This window comes from Pseudopipra pipra, chromosome 11, assembly GCF_036250125.1.
Source record: "Pseudopipra pipra isolate bDixPip1 chromosome 11, bDixPip1.hap1, whole genome shotgun sequence".
In the NCBI taxonomy this organism is placed as follows: domain Eukaryota; kingdom Metazoa; phylum Chordata; class Aves; order Passeriformes; family Pipridae; genus Pseudopipra; species Pseudopipra pipra.
Genome location: NC_087559.1, coordinates 5,897,426 through 5,917,944, shown reverse-complemented (window position 1 = coordinate 5,917,944; position 20,519 = coordinate 5,897,426). Strand labels below are relative to the sequence as shown.

General features: G+C 41.1%; 1 protein-coding gene across 2 annotated transcripts in view; it reads right to left on the bottom strand.

The window, feature by feature from the left end:
• Positions 1-7,575: 7,575 nt before the first annotated feature.
• The window catches only part of SUCLG2 (succinate-CoA ligase GDP-forming subunit beta), a 116,328-nt gene continuing 103,384 nt past the window's right edge, over positions 7,576-20,519 (bottom strand). For both annotated transcript variants that reach the window (XM_064667230.1, XM_064667231.1), the window contains 2 exons: positions 16,562-16,682; positions 7,576-9,526 (listed from right to left, as the gene is read on the bottom strand). In XM_064667230.1, the coding sequence (XP_064523300.1) occupies positions 9,411-9,526; positions 16,562-16,682 (237 nt within the window). In that variant the 3' untranslated portion in view covers positions 7,576-9,410. The remainder of the gene's footprint in view (positions 9,527-16,561; positions 16,683-20,519) is intronic.

Below are 20,519 nucleotides of genomic sequence, written 5' to 3'. Positions count from 1 at the left end.
TGGGAAATTCCCAGGCTGTCAGGAGCGACAGATTCTAATTTGAAACCGATTTAAGGGAAAAGCACAGAAATACCTGCCAGTGTTACATCTCTGTGTCCTGATCTCCACACTCCCAAAATCCCTGCAGGCACCACGCTGGTTTCAGGATGTGCCCCAGCTCTGGGACCTGGACACGCTTCTGCAGGCAGGTGACATCCCAGTTTCTGCCAAAACAGGGAGTGTCCAGGAGGACAGAACAGCAGAGAAAATAGCAAGAGAAGTGAGTCCCTCCTGGGTCCCCAAAGAGCCCTGCTCTGCTGAGACACCTGCTTTAACTCCAGACACGGAGCAAACAGAAACGCGGCGCAAAATCCCCTGTGAAGAATTCTGCTGGGGATTGTTAGAGGATTAAACAGAGCAGAAGGAATGGGGAAGAGATGCATTTTTAAAGCTTCTCAATTAGTTTTTAATTGCTGGCATCCAGCCAGTCTAGAGGTGCAGGGAAGGGATGGGAACCAAGGGGTCACAGCAGCTGCTCCCACCCCAGAGTCTTTCCATGGCTGGCAGATCAGAACCATGAGGGCTGCTCTGGCTGCAAGGGCAGCCTTCACCACACACTCCCACTTGTACTTTAGGCCTGATAAATTAAACATTACAGTGTTATGGATGTATTTACTGTGCTTAATTAATAAGTAGAGTTTTACCAGAAAGTTGTTCTGTTTTTACCAATCTGGTTCCTTTTGTTCTTTTTTTATGGAAAGACAGAATTGAATGAAAATTGAAAGGATGAAGTCTGCAGAAAAAATCCTACCCATTGAAGTTTTCATCACACTATGGCATTTATGTACAGCACAAGGAAAAGCCCCTTCCAGTGCCTAAAGGGGGCTACAGGAAAGATGAATGGGACTATTCATCAGGCAGCATAGGTTTTAAACAGAAAGAGGGTAAATTTAGATTAAAGAAGAAATTCTTTCCTGTGAGGGTGGTGAGGCCCTGGCACAGGTGGCCCAGAGAAGCTGTGGCTGCCCCATCCCTGGAAGTGTTCAAGGCCAGGTTGGATGGGGCTTGGAGCAATCTGGTCTAGTGGGAGGTGGTTGGCAGGGGGGTTGGAATTAGATGATCTTTGACGGTGCCTTCCAACCCAAATTATTCAGTGATTCAGTGAAAGGGAATTACTGCAGACCATTAAAGTGGCACCCACTCTTGAGCTGTGAAATGAATGTTTCATTGTGAATCACATACAGTGAGTTAGGGATGGGAGTCGTGGGACATCTGCAGATACTGCACAGCTCTGTCCTGGAGGCTGGGAGTGACACAGGCACTTTCTGAATTACCTGCTTTTAATACCCATCTTAGAAGAGACTTGAATGCAGTGTGTGGGTGGTTCTGTTCTAACAGCAGCAGGCAGCAGAACAAAAGGAACCCTACATAAAAATCCTGCCATACAGGCTGCAAAACTGGGCTTTGCTTCTGCTGCTGTTGCTGCATTTTCAGATCTTTGCAAAAGCTGGGAACCACTGGGGAAGAACTCGACCTGTGATGTGAAAAAACTCAAGCTTAATGATGAAACCTGGAAATCAATCGTTAGAAAGAGGCACAGCTCTGGCAGACCCCTTGGTGTCCTTTGAAAGCAAGCCCTTTTCAAAGGGTAGCCTCATGAGGATGGAGATGGGAATTTCCCAAGAATAAAATCCAATGCAGCTGTCATGCAAGAACAAGCTGGCTTCAGCAGATGGAGCATGACAGTGAGAATTCTTCACGTTTGTGAGCAGCAGTTTCTACAATGGGTATAACCCAGAGGATAGTGGGGAAAAAAAATCAATAGGTGGCTACTGTTAAGGAAATCAATAGGATTGAAGCTTTAAGGCTGAGTTGTGCACATGGAGAACTGACACCAGTCTACTGTTGTCCTCAACAGTTTTGTCTTGACGAAGGAGCACTTGGCATTATGGCCATCAGAATGAGAACAGCAGTATCCTGCTCCCATCATGGGAATCATGGAAAAAAGATTCATTCTCTGACAAGATTCATTTTGCATGTCTGAGAAAATTTACTTTCTGCTCTGAGTATTCTCTGAAGAAAATTTAAGGACTGATCACCAGATGTTCAGCAGACAAGCTGTGGAGGTGTGTTATGTCAAGCATTTCACCAGGGCTACAAGACAATAGTTATGGAAAATTAAATGAAAAATAATGTACTGCTTCATTTTCCCTGTGTTTTGCACATCCTTGTTTAGAGCACAACTCAGAAGGGATTAACATCTTCACATCACATTCCTCCCGCTGTACAATATGGGAAAATCACTTGGGAAAACAACAGAAAAAGCCTCTGGCACTAAGGGCTTTCCAGCACTTCAGGAATATGGGATTCAGGCTGAGCAGTGCTAATCAATGAAGCTGAACTTCAGTGAATGGACAGGATTAAAAAAGTCCTAGAGAAATACTGGGAATTTGCCTGACTTTCTATTAACACTGATTTCTCTGGGCAAGCCCTAATAATTTCTGTTGTCATCAAATAGGAATGATGCACTCACAATTCTTAAAAGGCCCTTTTCTCATGTCTGCCTCAAAAATGGAAAAACAAAAGGGGTGCACCCCATCAACTCCAGGATGAGGAAAAAGGAGGGACAAGTTCACAGCTCATCTTGCCCAAACATCTCCAGGAGCTCCTTGCACAGAGCTGCCAACACCGACACACTTCCCTGGCACCCATCTCAGAGGGGAGTCAAGCACATCCTAATGACCTACTCAGGAGCAGAGGATTTTAGGCCTGGTATCTTCTAATGATAAAGAAAAGTTTTACAACCTTCATAGTAAAGTTTGAGCTCGTCTGTACATGGCACAGAGGTGCACAAGGGCAGGACCTGCGTTGGCCTGCATTTGCTATGCAAACCCCATCTCACCCAGGGCTTGGTGGCAGAGTGAGAATGAGCCCTTTGATGTTCAATGGTGGCACTGCTGGGCTCCAATTGAAACACAGCACGAGCCCCTCCAAAGCTGCAGGTTGGCTGTTTCCCCAGCACTGGCTCTCCTACAGCCCAGGATATTGAGGCTGTGGGAGATCAGCTCCACGCTGCTGCCAACATCCTTTGAATGCAGCCTCTGGCCCCACATTGCTGGGGCACAGGGTAGGTTTTGCTGAGCAGCAGCCAGGTAAGGCAGGGCACCGAATACCATTTGTTTCCTGACCTGTGCTGCCTTCCAGGGTAAAGTCTTAATGGAAGCACAAGGAAACAGTTGTTAGGGGGACTCAGCTGCTGAGTATTGGCCCATGTTTGCTCACGGAGTCAAACAGAGCAGTGCTCATGAACAAAACAGCATTTTCTAACCCCCTTTATTGACCCACCTGAGAAACAAAGGAGGAACATCCCTCCTAAGCACTTGCTGCAATGCCCTTTCTTGCCTGTTATTTTTTATTTCTGTTTTGGAGCAGCAGTCGGCATCTAACTCTAAAGAGGCTGCCACATACAATTACAGAGGGAAAGTCTTGAGGGACACAGTGCTGAAGCAGAGAGACATTTGAAATAAACTTAAAGGGAGCAGCTTTGTTTGGCTGCGTGGCCTTTTGCAGCCCTGTAATTCTTTATGTCGATTATAATAGAAAGATCAAATTTCTCATTTTCTCATCTCTGTATCTAGAGAAATGCAAAAGTTCTTATGCTTGATCTCTCTGAGCCCTCCTTTCCCAGATTTGCTTACCAGTACTTTGTCACTGTCACCTCTTTGATGATGGCCTGCTTGTAGGTGCCCATGCATTCAGGAGAGTTGCTCTGCTAAATAAAAAGGACCCAGTTTCCAAAACCCATCATGCCGCACATCCCAATAGCACTTAATTCATGGAGCAACCTATTTCTGTCAGTTACTTCCTTCTCACCAGGTTTGGCTATCCCTCTTGGATTTCATTACAAATTAACATGGATTTAATTGGGAATTGAGGGCCAGGTTATTCCCCCATCTTTGCAAACACAAGGAGGTACAGAATGAGGCATCTCCTGTCCCAGTGTGATGGGAGAAGGGAATATTATCCTCATGCTTTCTCATTCTTGATGATGTGGCAGGATTCCAATGACACAAGGAGGGCAGATGTGGGAGACCATCACAACTCCAGTGAGGAGCTTCTTCCTTGCAAGCAGGGTGAGGTACAACACATGTGTGAAGCAGAGCCCTGAAGACCCTGCCATCCCCACCCAGTGAGCTCCCCCCAGCTTTCTGCCCTCTGCCTGCCCATCAAGGCCACTTTGTACTTATGGAACAGAATGTGGAAGGGGTAACTCATTAGAATCAGCCTGTGTCTGTCCACACACCAGAAAGGATGTTAGTCCTGTCTCCAGCCTGACACTGATCCAAGATACACAGAAAACCTTTTTCCTCTTCAATTCTCTAAGTCCTGTAGCAGAGGAATGGCCCCAAGATATGGAAAGCATCATATGCTATGAAATACTCTACTATTGCTGTCCCTGCACCACTCAGCACCCACAAACAGGAACGGAACAGAAATGCAAAAGGCCAAATTCACATACACACCAGAGATCCTTCTGCAATCTGCTACCAGGTCTTGGGTAAGCCAAACTTTTTCTCACAGCAGTTATCTCTGAGGAGTAACATGAAATAATCCATGTATACTTTTATTTTTAATCTTTAGCTGGTACTTTGTGAGACTGAACAAAGGCACAGACGTGTTGAGGATTCTACCAAGGATGCATCTGTCTCCAGATGAAAGGATCCTGACATCAAACTGACTGCAGCTGGGATGGGAAAAGTTTTAAATCACTGCGATCAACACAAGTTTTGCACCAAAGTACAGATACACATGTCATGATTTCCTCTGGGTGACAGGCAAATCCTGTTATTCTACTTATGAATGGGCCTCATTAAGTAGAAAAAAAAAGTGTTGGTGCAACCTGTTCCTTTTTAAATTAAACATATTAAAGCTGATAGATACCCCTAATTCTCTGCTCAGCCTTTTATGCATTGCAGTAACACCACATCCATTGTTAAGGAAAGTCTTGAGTTTGCATAATCAGCTTTTCATTTCCCTGGCAGCTGCAGATCATTCTTGGTGACTAAATTAAAAACAGTTTCTTTTAAGAATCCACCAGTTCTGTCCTTCTTTTTCCTCCCTGTACCTAAAAGTTAGGAAGGAAATAAGAAAACAAAGCCTTCCTAACAAGCATTAAATCCTATCAGATCAGGCTGGAAGGTCACCTCATCCATCCCCCTGCCTTGAGGCAAAAATCAACTCTTCTTAAGCCATCCCTGACAGATGCTCATCTAACTCTAAAAAGCACCCATTGATGATTTCACAGCCTGTTCCTTGGCTCACCTCATGGCTACAGGGCTGACCTCAATGTCCCTTACCACAGTCAAAGCTCCTCACTGCTTGTCCTGTCCACACTGGACTTGGGGAGACTATTTCTCCTGGAAGAAGAGTATTCCTTCTCCCTTTGGAGCAGCTCTTTACATGCCTACCAAGCTTTCCTACACTTTTCACTCCTCTCATCTCTTCTGAACATGTCTGTCTACAACCTCTCTGAAACACAGTCCTGTTTCAGAGCCCAGCACTCCTGAATGGGCAAGTAAAATGCTCCTCAGCCCTTTTCTGCTCCTGCTTTTATTCCTGTTGTACAGAAGCAGGAGGAGAACACAGGAGGTTGAGGTCTTTGCCTCTGCAGTCAGGGCTGGACAGGCCAGGAAGAGGCACTGAGAGGATTCCAGGATGGCTTCCAGGCTGGTGCACACCCTGTCACTGGTGCCTGCTGGTAGCAGGGTGTTAGCCTGGCACTGCCAGATGGGCTGACCAGAGCACACCCAGCTCCCAGGCAGGCAGCTGGATGCTCACACAGCATATCCAGATCCAGGCCACCCAGCCCAACCACACAAACCAGGCAAAACCCAGCAGTGTGGGCTCAGCCAGTTTTGAGGATGACGCCACAAATAGAGAGGAAGAACAGGGAGAGAGCTCTGTGAGTGGAAAAGTGAGAAAAAAATCCAGTAAGTTTAGTAGAAGAATGGGAAAGAATTTGAGATGAGAAATTGAAATGTGCAATGACCTGCTTTCTCCCACTTGTCCCTTGCTACAGCTGACCTTGACTTCAAAAGAGACTCCAATTTCCTGAGAGGCAGCAAAAACAAGGAATGAAATCTCACAATCAGTTGAGGCTTACAGCAGCACTGAATGCTTGCATTCTACATGGCATGGAATAAAGCACTAAGCCCAGGAGGTTTTGGGATTTCTGTTGACAGCTTTTATCAGAGGACATGGCTTGGCTGGTGCCTGGTGCTGTGCACACAGACTTCCTGGCTCTTCCAGCCCAGTCTTTCAGGCCACTCTTAAGTCCTGTGCTCAGCTCTCAGCACAAGGGAACCATCCAGGCCAACCTGACACACAATAACCAGAGGATATTATTGTAGGTGCCCAGGTCTGAAAAGCCCCAAGGCCACCAGGCACCGCTCACCTTGGAGGGCAGGGCGAGCAGACAGCCCTGCTTGGGATCTCATCTGGTGACTGATTTGCACTGACATGCTGCTCCAATCACAGCAATTCTGCACGACACCAGCTGCTTTTCCGGATGCAGGGAAGCACAGGCCTGACAAATGGGATAGTCAGCGCTCGTTAAGGACATTACTCCCGAACTCCCAGCTGTTACACTTTCTGTGAGAGAATACAAAGGTGTCTTGTTAAAGACCTAACACAGTGTCAGCATTAACAGTTTCCCCCTTTTTTGCCTTCCAAGTGCCCCCGTCCTACACGGTTTTATTAACGCAGGTTGAAATTTCCAGATTTAAAGCTAATTAATCCCCACTTTCACAGAGGGGATTAACTGGAATTTACCCACTGCTTATGCTGCTGTTTGGTTTGTGCAGGGGGGCATTTCTCTGCTTTGGGGTTGAGCTGTCCAAGGCTGGGGGAGCAGAGTAGGGGTCCCTGTAGAGGTGGGGGGCATCAGACAGGTAGACACAAAGCTGCTGGGGAAGCAAACCACACTCTTGACAACTTGTGTCTCTGTGTGCTTGAGCAAAGGCAAAGTCAAAGTCCCTTCCAGGCACCACGTTCAAGTGCAATTTGTAACAGCCAAAAAATCACAGGAAGTGCAACCAAAATGCCTTTCCCAGGGAGACCAAAAGTAACTTTACACATTTCCACATGCAGAGAAATGACCCGTACAAATAAAACCAACCAGTCCACAACACCACAATGCGCTGGCTGGGCACAGCCAGAGCCTCTGGCTGCAGCCACTCCACAGTGCCTGGCACAAGTGAAATGACAAACCTGCAAAGATACCAAACCAGAAAAATCAGAGAATTTTTGATATTACATCTAAAAAATAACAATTATACTGTTCTATTGTGTATATGGCTTAAGAGGAATAAAACTTGCATGCACTGTCATTAGCCTACGTATAAGAAAAAATATATAGAGATAAAGAGATCTACTTTTTTAGACAAAAGGTATATAAGAGCATAGCAATATTACCTGACTGAAACTAAATTCCCATGCATTTGATTTCACCCACCTGTCACAAAATGTTGAATGGAGGAACACAGAATGCAACAGACAAATTAAGTAGTTTTCTATTTTATAGAAAGGACAAAGTCATTAAACATGTTACTTTTTACATTTATTTGATGAAACTGTGTACATAGCATTAATCTTTGCAGAATAGTAATTGTGTACACACATAATGAATAGTTTTGAGACCACAATTAAGAGACACAGCGTGAGACAACACTGCACAAACAGTTCTTCCACAGAATGTTTCTGTTTCCAGTATTAAAATATACAAAATAGAGTGAGACTGTTTTATATATTGTGGTGAGGTAAACATCTCTTCCCTCAGAGAGGTCTGTGCTTTTATGCACCTTCCAGGGAGCTGCTAACGACACCCTTCTCCTTCATTCCATCAATAACCACACACCTCGTGGCATATTTATTGCTCTTCTAATGGTCATACGTTTTTTCCTTAAGCAATATGTAGAGAAAGGAATGGAGAACAAAAAACCTGCAGGAATTGATGATAGCAACCTATCTACACTCTTTGTGTCAAGAGCCAAAGATTGGTGCAGATAATTTATTTTGAATGTAACAGTTCTAGTGGAAATGTCATGAGAAATTTATTTACATTTTTCTAAGTGGAACACAGTATTGATTAGAGCCACTCAAAAAAAATCACAATTAAGAATTTATTACACAAATTTTTACCTCTCTGCCCATTTACAAGACCAGATCATAATATCCCTTCATTTGTTCACTGTTCAAATTTATCGATGATTTTCAGCACATAAGTCCTGGGCTGAGTCAGATTTGTACCGAGTTCTTTAGTTACACGAGCTGTTTGCTATCGCCTTCTGTTCCCTGAATGAATGATTTGTGTAATTAACAGCTTGAATTTTGACTGTTACAAAAGAAGATACAATCAAAATAAATGTTGGTCAATATCTGAGTACTGAAACTCAGATTTTTTTTTTTTTCCTTGTTCCTGGTGCCTGAGAAATCAAATACCTTAAAAATGGAAAAGTTCATTTGTGTTTTATTCCAAATAAATCAGAAATGGTTTTTGGAAGTTAAATCAATTGAAGAATACTCCATGCTCCTGGGCAGAAAACTGCTTCAGTTTCTCATCTTATTTTAAAACCTCACGGCAGTGACAAACTTACGAAAGAGGTTATCTCAAAAAGTTAGCAGCCATTTTCCTGCTGGCAGACTCATCCTCCTGGAGCTCCCTGTATGGCCCTGCTACACCTAGAAATACTGCACCTCATTTCCAAAAACTAGAAAATAAATGAATCACATTTCACAGGCTTACAGGCACAGTAAAAGAGTGGAAGGTCTTTTCACTACCAACTGTTTAATCCCGTTTCCTATCGTGAGGTATACTTTGGCATCAACAAAAGGAAATTGTCTTAAGGCAAAATCAGTGGTTGTTAAAAAAAAAGAAAATAAACATCATTCATTTTAATAAAAATAGGTATTGTAAGCACAATTTTTTACATTATTCTAAAAGTCCATAAAAATATAAACCCGTTAGTTTGCCGACGCTTTACAATATAAAAAGATTAATTAAAATATTGTGAAATAGGTGACCTACAGGTGTTTGATTAAAGAATAATCCTGTTGATACAAGTCAATTATTAATTATTGTACCTTATCATGAGTTTATCAGTAACGATTTTGGAAGGAGAGACAAAAAAGAAATCTATGAAGTATTACTTATTACAATTGTAACAAAATTACCAAAATTAGATAAAGACATAAAAACTTCTCAAGATTGTAGCTGCAAAAGTTCTGAAGCCTAACTTGCAAGCCTAAGGCCTGAGTTGGCCACGTATCACAAATTAGGTCCACCAAACCTGACAACTGCTTAGAAAAACTCCACTAATCCTCTGAAATAACAACAGGAATGATGTCTTTCCATAAGAATAATCTTCAGGGTGTTATTTTTTGGCCACACTAGCCACTGCCTTCTTTGCTGCATCCTCAAGGTCCTTGGCAGATGTGATGGGGAGTCCACTTTCACTCAGAATGCGTTGGGCTTCATGGACATTTGTTCCTATAAAAGAATACTGACTATAATCAGTAATTAATATTAATGAATAAATGAATGTCTTCTAGCACATCTCTATAAAAGCAGTTAATGCTTCAAACTACACATCATTTCAGTTTAACAACAGATTCAATCAGTGGTTTAGACTGAGTTGAGAAGGAAGAATTGTAATTTCAATTACAATTGTGACAGACAATGCAATCTGATAATAGCACTTGTATGCACCACAGGGGTTTTGTGAAGATTAAAGGGTCAATCCAGCATCCACCAGAGTCAGCAGGGACATCCAGCAAGAGCAGTGGATAATGGACCATGGATCAGGCCTCTAGGACACTCAGATCTAACACACTTATTAGCCACAATCAGCTACAGCTAATCAGCAGCAGAAAGTCAACAATAACTAAAATTCGTCCATGGTAACTGAAAGCTGCAAAATAGGCTAAGGAAAGGCAAATATGTGGGTAATCCTGAAAATACAACTGGTTTTGAGCTGCTCTTGAATATGCTTTTGGATTTCTGCTAAAAAGGGGGAACACAGAGATCCCTGAAGTATTCAGCATGACACCATTCCCTCCTCTCCTCTGCACTAAATTACTACAATCACAGAATCATTTAGGCTGGAAAAGACCCTTAAGATCATCGAGTCCAACTGTAAACCCAGCACTGCCAAGTCCATCACTAAACCATGTCCCTGAGTACCACATCTGCCCCACCTCAAAGGAGACTGTACAGATACAAAAGACAAGGGCTCCATTTTGTAGGTAAAAAGCTCAACTTTAGTCAACAGAACACATGCACAGGAAAGGAGAAAAGCCCCCAAACTGAAAAAGATATTTCAGAAAAGTTCATTTTCCTCACTGCTCACACTCATATAAAAGACAAGCAGATCACCTCACCTTCCCATTTATTTTAGCTCATTGTTTTTGGAAAACCAAGGAAAACCAGAAAATCTGACATCCCCAGAGCTTTCTCCAGCAAAGCTGGGTGGCACTTTTGATCACTGCTACGTTCTGTCCACAGAAGAACCTGGAGTCAGATATCCTACTGAGGAAGCAGAATCCACACTTTGGGATCACACACTGGCCAGAAGCACAAGGTCCTGAGCTGATCCTCTTTAGAATCATTCCTATCCCCCTCCTCTATGTCATGTTCCTTGTTCATTTGCCATGTCAAAATGCTTAATTACTTTGTAATTCCTAGACCTAGCAAAATGAATTTTAATTATATTTGGAGCTATACACTAATTATACCCTTAATTATTAACCAAGCAAGAAGCAGACTCTTTACTCTGCAGCTTCCAGAATGCTCATTTTAAAGGATGATTTTTTTTTTTTCTTGGCAGACTTCATAAAACGTCTGAAATGGTACAACAGAAGTGGAGAATTTCAAAAGCCTGTTTCATCAGCGTGCTCAAGTCAGGATTCCCACTCCTGGCACTGAAAGGGAGCAAAGACATCCCTGTCACAGCAGGCCCAGCACTTTGTGATGGGAGAGGCAGGTGTTGGGAAGAGGAATGTGGGACCCCATCTGCTCCCTGTGTAAAAGGCACTGGCAGAACAGGTCGTGCTTCCCATCGATATGCAGAGGACGCACTGTAGGACTTGTGTAGGAAGGTCAAAGACATCTGAAATCTCTGACAGAAGGGGGATTTGGTTGCTTGGTAACATCCAGAACTGTACAGAACTTTTCCTATAGAAAAAAATAATATCACAGGCAAAAAAGAGCATAAGATTAGATTTTTGTTCAACCATCCTGTAGGAGATAACGTGGAGGCTGCTGCCTGTCAGCACAGCACTGCACAGGGGAGGCAGGAGGCATTGCCAAGGTCCTCTTCTCTGTTAAGTCCCTCACATTTGTACAGTGATTCCCATCAAGCCTTGAAGGTTTTGTCTATTATTGAGATACAAGTGTGATAAACATTTAAAGCAGTTGAGATTGTACCGATCTTTCAAACAGGATTCTACAAGATAAAGAGTTGTGAGGAGGAAAAAAATGGAAAGAGGTAAATTTTCCTGGAAATTTTCCCACAGAGAAAAATTATTGCGCTGTTTGTGATAGCCATGTACTTAAAACTAACTTTTGCTCTTCACTAAGTGGCCAATATTAATTTACTAACGGGTCCAATACATTGGATCTGTTCTGCACTGCATTGATTGCTCTCCACACCACTTGTCTAACATGCATTACAAAATCAATACAAAACACAGGCCCCTAAGAAGGGAGGGGGAGTTTATGCAGGGAAATGAAAAGATGAAAGCTAAAAAAAAAAAAATAAATCTTACTGCAGTCAAAAGAGTAAGAGTACATTTTGTATTTATTAAATAAAATACTTTTATAGGCAAGCCATACAACTAAACACATTGTTCAGCAAGCATTTCCTTTGCTGTAATTTTCTTTTAAGTGATGGCTTTTTATCTCATTGTGATTAAGTATTTTAGCTATGTGGAGAATATGGAAATTATAACAAGAGCCTGCTGAAAGCAGAGGTAAGAGATTGAAAAGTAAACATTCAGAAAACACTGGAAACGTTTAGGAATCTACAAAGAGTCTTGAGGCAATAGTCGGTAAAATAAACAAATAAAGAATCCCACTATTCCAACATTAACCTCCTGCCACTGGATGGTGTCAGAGAACTGTAAACAGAATCCCATACCCAGACTACCAGAATAACCTGCCCTTCACCTGTGCTGCAGCCAACTGAGAACAGAAAATTCAGAGGACTGAAGGCTGAGGGGCTTTTGTTGTTGTTGGGTTTTTTGTTTCTTTGCTTTGGTTTGCTTTTTTGTAGGGTTTTTTTTTTTTTTTTCCAAACTGGACTCTATTAAGGGAATGGCTTTCTAACAAGGAAAAGAAGTTTTTTGCCTTCTGACACATATTACTGTCAATGACACTCCATGGAAAACCAGGAAAGATGAATTTTAACAGCATTTGCCTCCAGGCTTTGTAATCTAAACACCCTCCTGCTGAAACCTGGGTTCTGAAACAACCTCTCAGTCTGTGTACATGCAATCTCTCACCTTTACACTTCCATTGCCTTCAAATCTCTGCTATCTGTAGCAAATATATTCAACTCATTACCAACAAATCCTAGTCATAAATATTCTGTCTAAGCATGTTTCTATAAATGGTAAGATTATACCAACACACATTGTAAGAACTGCAGAGGCTGAAAGAAAATCAAACAAATAAAACACCCCCAATCACACTTTGTATGCAGGATTTGGATAATGTTCCTTTATTCACTTGCACTGCCATAAAACCATTAGGAACAGGCTAAATTGCCACTGTTTAATGCTGATGGCTGCAGAGGATGCAGGAGTCTGCAATGCCATTTCTGGCTTTTCAGGTAAATAAGATATAAGGAGATAAGTAATATGCATTTGGAATATACTAAAGAAGACTAACATGTAAAATAATCTGATTTACCCAGAACATCCCGCTATAGCAAAAAATTCACAATATGCAGAATGTCAAAAAATATTAGACATGAACAAGTTGTGCCCATGTTACACTACCAATAGCAAGGTTCCAGCTTTGATCTGCTGCAGTGCTGAGTGTACTGAGAGCCAAATCCCCCCCTGCAGAAGTGTGACTCTGCAACACCCCATCCCTCTCTCTTGACAGGCAATTTGGGATACTAACAATCAAAAAATCAGACCTACAAACTAAACCATACTTGTGAGTGAGATACACAAGCTGTAGCAAAACCTAATTTGTGTGTAAAAGATTTCTGAATATTTTAAATAAATATTTAGATTCTAAAAAACACAGAAGGTCACTAATCACAAAACTGGAATATATAAAAAGAAATTTTTGAGTCAGATGTTTGAATAAAAGCCAACTTGCTCCTAGCAGAGTTTCAACATATTAAGTAGTTCTAATTCCTCCCAATTCTTCTTGTCCTGTGACCAAAGAAGCACAAAATTCACTTCTTGAAAGAGAAAGAACGTATAATTTCCAGCATAGGAAGAAGATATGTAATTCACAATTCTTTTTTATTCTCCCTTCTTTTCATCTAGCTCTGAGCTACATAAACAAGAAACAAGTTTTGGCTTCTGCTCAGCACTCCCAGCTAGTTTTCACAAAACTTAAGTACATTACATTTTAAAGGGAAAAAAATCCTGCATAAACCCAGCAGCAGTCAGTTTTCGATCTGAAAAAGATAAAAACTGAAATATGTGGTTTCTCCATTTGTCCATGAGCTTTTTAAACAATAATCCTGTGTCTCAGCTGGTGAGTTCTTTACTGATAAGGGAAGCAAACATATGTAATTATAAAGTTACCATTTTCAAAGAGGAGAGTAATCCCTTCTTTATCCACTGGTAAAATGGCTTGTAATTATTATACAACTGAGAACAAAGATTTGTCCACAGAATCCTACTAAATCAAGACAGATTTGACTGATTAAAACTCTAGTCATCAAGACACTTGTAGTACAGTGCACGCAGGCAAAGAGCCTTTAAAGTGCAGGTCACAAATCTGCTAGATTTATGGAAATAATCACAAACCTTCTGTTGGAAAAATGTTCAAAATGGAAATCCAAAAGACTGCTTGCCCCTTTTTTCTCCTTTTGAACTGTAAAATGTTATCAGTGATGTTTTAAAAAGTCTGGGGTAGTTTTATTACTTCCACAGTACTCATTATTAATTCAAAATCCTTATACGTTTAAATAACCCGGTGTGAGTTCAAAGAAGAACAACAGTGACGATTAAGGATCCAGAGGGATTGATTTCTGAGAAAAGATTAAAAGGACCAAATAGATAGATAGATAGATAGACAGATAGATAGATAAACAGATAGATAGATTGCCTGATTGGGTGATTAAGGAGGCAGAGAAAGCAGGAGTTGCTATCTAACAATTTCTAAGTCCAACATCTGAAGGTTGTAAACATCACAGCTCTTTGTTTAGTATGAACTAGAAATGAAAGAAGGAATTAAAACCTTCTGCGACAAAGATTATGCAAAAGTTGGAGCTTTGCTGTATTATTATGGCACTGAGTTTCCTAAAAAAAACCCCATGGTATTACCATCTCCAGAGTCAGCAACTAGTCCAGGAGAAGCATTATTACCAAGAGTGAAGTAGTAAATCAGTACAGAGTGAGCAGCCTCAGGAAGATGGTCACCAAAAGATATTTGCATCAAAGTCTGTGTTCAACGTTCTAACAACTCAGCTTTGATCTCTGTGCATGAAGCAGCAAACGAGTCAAACATCAGGGGCATGAGAGGAACAGGCACCTCTGCAACCTCCAGGGAGAAGCATTCCTGCTCCTCACCTTCTCTTCCACACAAACTCTGCAGTGCAGTAGCACTGGGACTCTTGTCATTCAGCCCAGTTTTGCCTCTTGTAATCTCTCAGAAGTCATGTTAAAAAAAAAAAAAAAAGTCACTCTTTTTTGTATACAATCATGGAAGTATCAAAATTACTGGAGAAAGGTCAAGCAAACCCAGTGGCAGACCCGGCGGACTGCAGTTTAAAATGAGCAAGTTGATTTGCTTGTTTTTCTTACAGGAGTTTCAAATATTGCAGTAGAAACATCTTGTTCATAAGGAAAACTAACGGCTTTTTCAATATCTTCACTTAAAAAACAGTAGCTACAATAGATGAGCAGTCTTGCAGATCTGACAGATAAACTTTTTCCCAGCTATGACAGACAGGAAAAGTTTTCTTGCTATGACAAAAAGCTAAATAACATCGCCTAGAGCTGATAAACAATGAGATTTTGTATTATTAAACTTTCCTGCTTCTAACCAACATCCATCAGTCTCTCCTTCATCCATATTAAACTATTTACTTAGTCTCTTAACATGTTGACTGGTGCTGCATCATCCAAAGAAAATTTTCGCAACGTTTCTAAAATCCATTTTAGAGTACTTAAATTTCCCTGCACTTACCACAGCAAAAATCATGCCACCACATGTAGTGTAGCATGAGAATGAGGGATGGGAAAACCCCCTTTCTCATGAAAGATAAAATAAGTATCCCCCTAACCAAAGGGCTTTGTGGCTAATCTACACATTCAGGAGTCCTGGTGGTGTTATACTTTGAAAAGGAAGAAGTCTGGTGTATTCAGAACATATTTTCCTCACCCTTCTATCATAGTGTAAAAAACCACTACAGTTTTGTATCTCAGGTCCATAAAGGGATGCATTTCCTCCTTTCATCACCAATGTTGAATGATAGGACATTTTATGCTCTTTACACAAACCCAAACGTGAATATTGATGGTTTTGAGGAAGAGGCCTTAAAAAACTCCCAGAAACTCTTCTGTTTTCCAAAACCACTTAGCCAAAAGGAAATGTTTTAAGCCTACCAGAGTTGTGTGCTGATTGCAATCAAAGCACTTTTCACACAAGGGCAGAAGAATCTCCCTCCCTCCCTCCTTCAGGGCACTTCTCAGAAATTAGAGGCAGAACTCCACACCCACTGCCATTATAGTAAAGCTTGAAACTGCCAAAGAGTGCTCGCCCTCACCCCTCTATTGCTTTTCTTGTTTCTTGTGTAACAATGTTGGATGTACTAAAAAAAAAATATTCCTTACCATTACCAAATCTTCTGGTTTTAAATGGATTTTAGCTGGATTGGGTATTTGGGCAGAGGAATATGCTACAGTAATTTCTCTCTCACAAATACTGTTTCAAACATCTTTCTTTTAATTACGCGATTGGAGTAAACTTAAGGAAACTATACTTTGCTGCAGGTTTAGCAATAATGGAATTGCATTCAGCAAAAAAAAAATCATTTGAAAGAGAAATACCTTTCAGTAAACAGAAACTTGCAGCAAAATAATTCCTATTTGCATTGCAAATCTCACAGGCAAACCCATAATGCTTCCACTGCAAAATTCCACTGCTTCAAGTACCACCAGGGACCACAACTACAGAAACACGAGTTTATTGACTTCAGGTCATGCTATGGCTGGAGAACTGGACATTTTCTTACTGTGTGGGAGCAATCTGTTTAGAGCCTTGAGATAGAAAAAAGCCCAAGTGGGTTACTGGGCACCTGAGGGATGATTTGGGTCTGAAACCATCAGCACTCACCTTCCAGTCTGACCACCAGAGGGACTTTCAGCCCAAGCTCTCGACAGGCTTTGGTGATACCATTGGCTATGATGGCACAGTTCACGATCCCACCAAATATGTTTACAAGGATTGCTTCAACCTGGAGGAGAGAAACCGAGCAGGAAATAAATAAGGGGTTGTTTATGTGTTGTTTTGGCTTTGTTTTATAAATAAACACAAGCAAAAGACCCAAATCAGGGAACAAATTACCCTCAGTCAAGCGGGTTCTCATTTATGGAAGGTACAAGCTTCACCTCTGCACTCAGAGAACGCTGAGTCTATTGTTGCTGTAGTGTACAGCAGTGATTAATTGTCTTGGTCTAAACTGGCATGGTAATTAATGTCATATACACAGTATTGTACATAAAAAGGTGAATTTCTACCAGCAAGTATAAATAAAAAGAGCTTAAACAATATTTTGATTTTTTTTTAAATGTATTGAATCAGAGGTTGGAGCTCAGACAATAGTGTAGGAATGTGTGATGCACATGCAATGAAATATTCATGTGGACACTTCACAAAACAATCTGGATCTTCACTTTATCAAAAGCAGTACAGAGGAAAAGGTAATATACTTGCCCTGACTTGATAAAGAGGAGTAAAAATCCCTTCTAATTAACAAGGAGAGGCATGTAATGAAGAGCATTCATTACAACAGGTTAACTGATAACCTCGAAAAACTGCTATTCATCAGTTTCTGGAAACTGCAATTTCTGCACCTAATTCACAATTAAATTACCCTGCACAACATACAAGACATTAATACATACAAGATATTAATATAATTTCTTTCCACTTGCTAAGTTAGTATAATATTAACCCAAGCACATATACCAGACTTCCAACCATGCCTTATTATGCTGAGGAGGTCACCATAAGGTTGTGGTTGTGCTGTTTCTCATTCCACAGTGGGGCTAATCCACAGCTCTTGGGGTGCTCTACAACAAGCTTCACTGGGTGTCACAAACCAGCTTTGCCAGAATCATGTTGACTCAAAAAACCGACAAGATAAAGAAGGGATTAGGTCTGAAGGAATGAAATATCACTGGATTTCACTTGGGCATGATGTCAACCACAGTTATGCTCAACTCCCTGCACCGGATGAACGGATTCACTGTGCCCACCTCCAGGTAGCCAGACTCATTCCAGCACCAAGGAAATCCCCTGCGGTCACACACGTTTAGAGCTCTGCACAATCAGCTTTAATATTTCCTCTGCAGACAAAACGTGACAATTAACTCCTGTGATGTGCAGTCACACGCACAGACTGAAGGCTCACCACTGGCACTAACACTGCCATCCACAGTACCAAAGGGAAACAAGGCAGCTCAACAAATGCTTTACTTCCCACGAGAAATTATCTCAGTCCTTAAGCAGTTCTCTAGACTGCAAGAACCTCATTTACTGGTGTAAATGCAGTGTTTGCATCATACCACTGAATCACAGAAACATGGAACGGTTTGAGTGGGAAGGGATCTTAAAAATGATCTTGTTCCAACCCCCTGCTATGGGCAGAGACATCTTCCACTAGACCAGGTTGCTCAAAAATTGAACTCCAGTGCTCACACCACAGTCATAAAATGAAGCTGGCAACGGGACCACGTCATTGACATCTCGCTCATCACCTGCTGCTCCTTTCAGCTCTAAGATTTTTCATGATGCCACCCAAAAGTGGTCAAAACAGCTTCCATCTGAGCATGTGGGACATAGCCCCATTTTCTCCTCTCAAATTTATTAGACACCACCTCTGATGTAGTGTTGATGTGCCAGGACACTGCCTCCCCCTGCTTCTTGTCTCCTCTTACTATTTGCAGTGTAGTTAGTTATCCAATTAAGACTTCAGAGCATGAAAAAACTCTAATGCTATATAAGTAGAGCAATAATAAACTCCCATAAAAACCGTGATAGCCAAATTTCTCCCTCTGAGATTAGGTACAATGATCCAGTACATGACACCAACCTTTTCAGTTCATGGAGCCTGCACAGTAACAGCCTGGATGTGGCTCATGGCATGGCTTCCTCATCCCAGGCAAGGTACACTGGGCATCAGAAGGAAATTTATAACCCAGTCAAACCAGAACATACAATTTAATTTATTTTATAACTCTTTCTTATGGATTTGACACTTTCATGTCATGTTAAATACATTCATTTACCAGTTCAGGCTTTACTGGATATTAAGTTGGTGATGCCATTGCAATTATTTATTTCACCTTTGTGTTACAAAATCCTTAACTCTGCAGAAGCTACCAAGAGTAAAAGCTTAGAAGGCCTTTCCTCTGCCTTGCTCCTATTGCTTGTGCATACAAAACCTTTCCTGCTGTTATGAAGTAAAACAACATAAAAGAAAAAATGGAGCCCTTCAAATTCTTATCACATTAACCCCTGTGGCAGAGATATCTCTGTGCAAAGCAATTTGGTGCTAAAACACACTAGTGATAGATTCTAACAGTGGGACAAGCCACACACTCCATTCCACCCCTTCTAATTCATCCTCCTAATTCAGGGACATTGCACCAGACATGTGACAGATCAACTTAACCAAGTGTGTTTACATTATTAGAGATAAGGAGGAGGATATTATGTCCAGTACAGATATTTTAATTCCTAACTCAGACATTCTCATTTAAGGATCTGCTTTTCAGCTCTCAAGCGGAATTTTAATCAGGCCTTCTAATCCATTGGCAGCAAAAGGAAAAAAAAAGTTGAAGGAAATTAGATGCAGCTTGGATAATTGATGTTGGTATGCTTGGCTTTAATAAAAATACACTGTTAAATTAGAGAAGAGTCTAAAAGGATTCCATCAACAGGAAACTGAGTCAGGTAGAGAATTCGATCTTGGGTTTTATTGTAATTTTCCAAATAAGCCACAAGATCAGTTCAAATCATGCTGAGATTCACTTTAACTCTGCTGAAATCTGTGAACATTGTTTATATTTGCTTCTGTAGCCTGACCAGATCCTGCATTTCCAGCTCAAAGAACTTTAACATTCAGACCCAGCAGATGGATGAAGAGGTTTACAGTGTTTTCTGTGCACAGAGAATGCGCAATCTCTGTATTACTTGAGTCTATGAGAAAAGTAAACCTCAGAACCATTATATATCCACATGCTGAGTGTCTAATGCATGTGAACTATCAGACATATCAAGGAGAGGGCAAACTGCCTACTAAATACATCATTACCCTAATAACCATTTTTACCCACTAGCATGCCTTATAATTTTTTTTCTACTTCAGCAACATTATTAAACGTTAAATTATTAACTAAAGATAGCAGCATGTCCACGGGTTAAGCTTTTTTTCATCCACCAAAACAACTGATGGATGTGAAATCACCATCAGATGTACTTGCAACTGATCATGGATTCCTCTGGAGAAACAAGGGAACCCTCAATAGCATGAGGATATCACCATCAATGGTGGTAAAAACCCACAGTCTGCCCGGCCTCAGCACCAATGCTGGGAAGCCAAAGGGACAGAAACTGAGTGCTGCACCATCACTGTCTTCATGTTTGATATCCTATCAAATCTTTGCAGATACTGGAATATCCATTAATCCCAATTCAAAATGCTATAAGAACATATATGCAGACAGACAGTGTAATTTTTCTCTTTATATAAGAAACTAGATATATTTATGTATAGCTGTATCTATATGAAATCTATGTTGCTTTATTAATAAAATGAATAGTTTTAATTTACAGTGGTTTTTTTGTAAAGTCAGCTTTGTCAAAGCCCACAAATCTGCTTTGAATGTTTGGCACCAACACCACTCCCCCCAACCCAAATAAGTGTAATTGTATACTAAGCAAAGTAATGGTGGTAGGAGATTACTGTTAGAATTGTATTGGATCACTGACATGATCCACCAGGCTGCCAGATTCCTCACAACTAAGGGCATTTTAAGTACAGCAGAAGTAGCTTTAACACACCTGG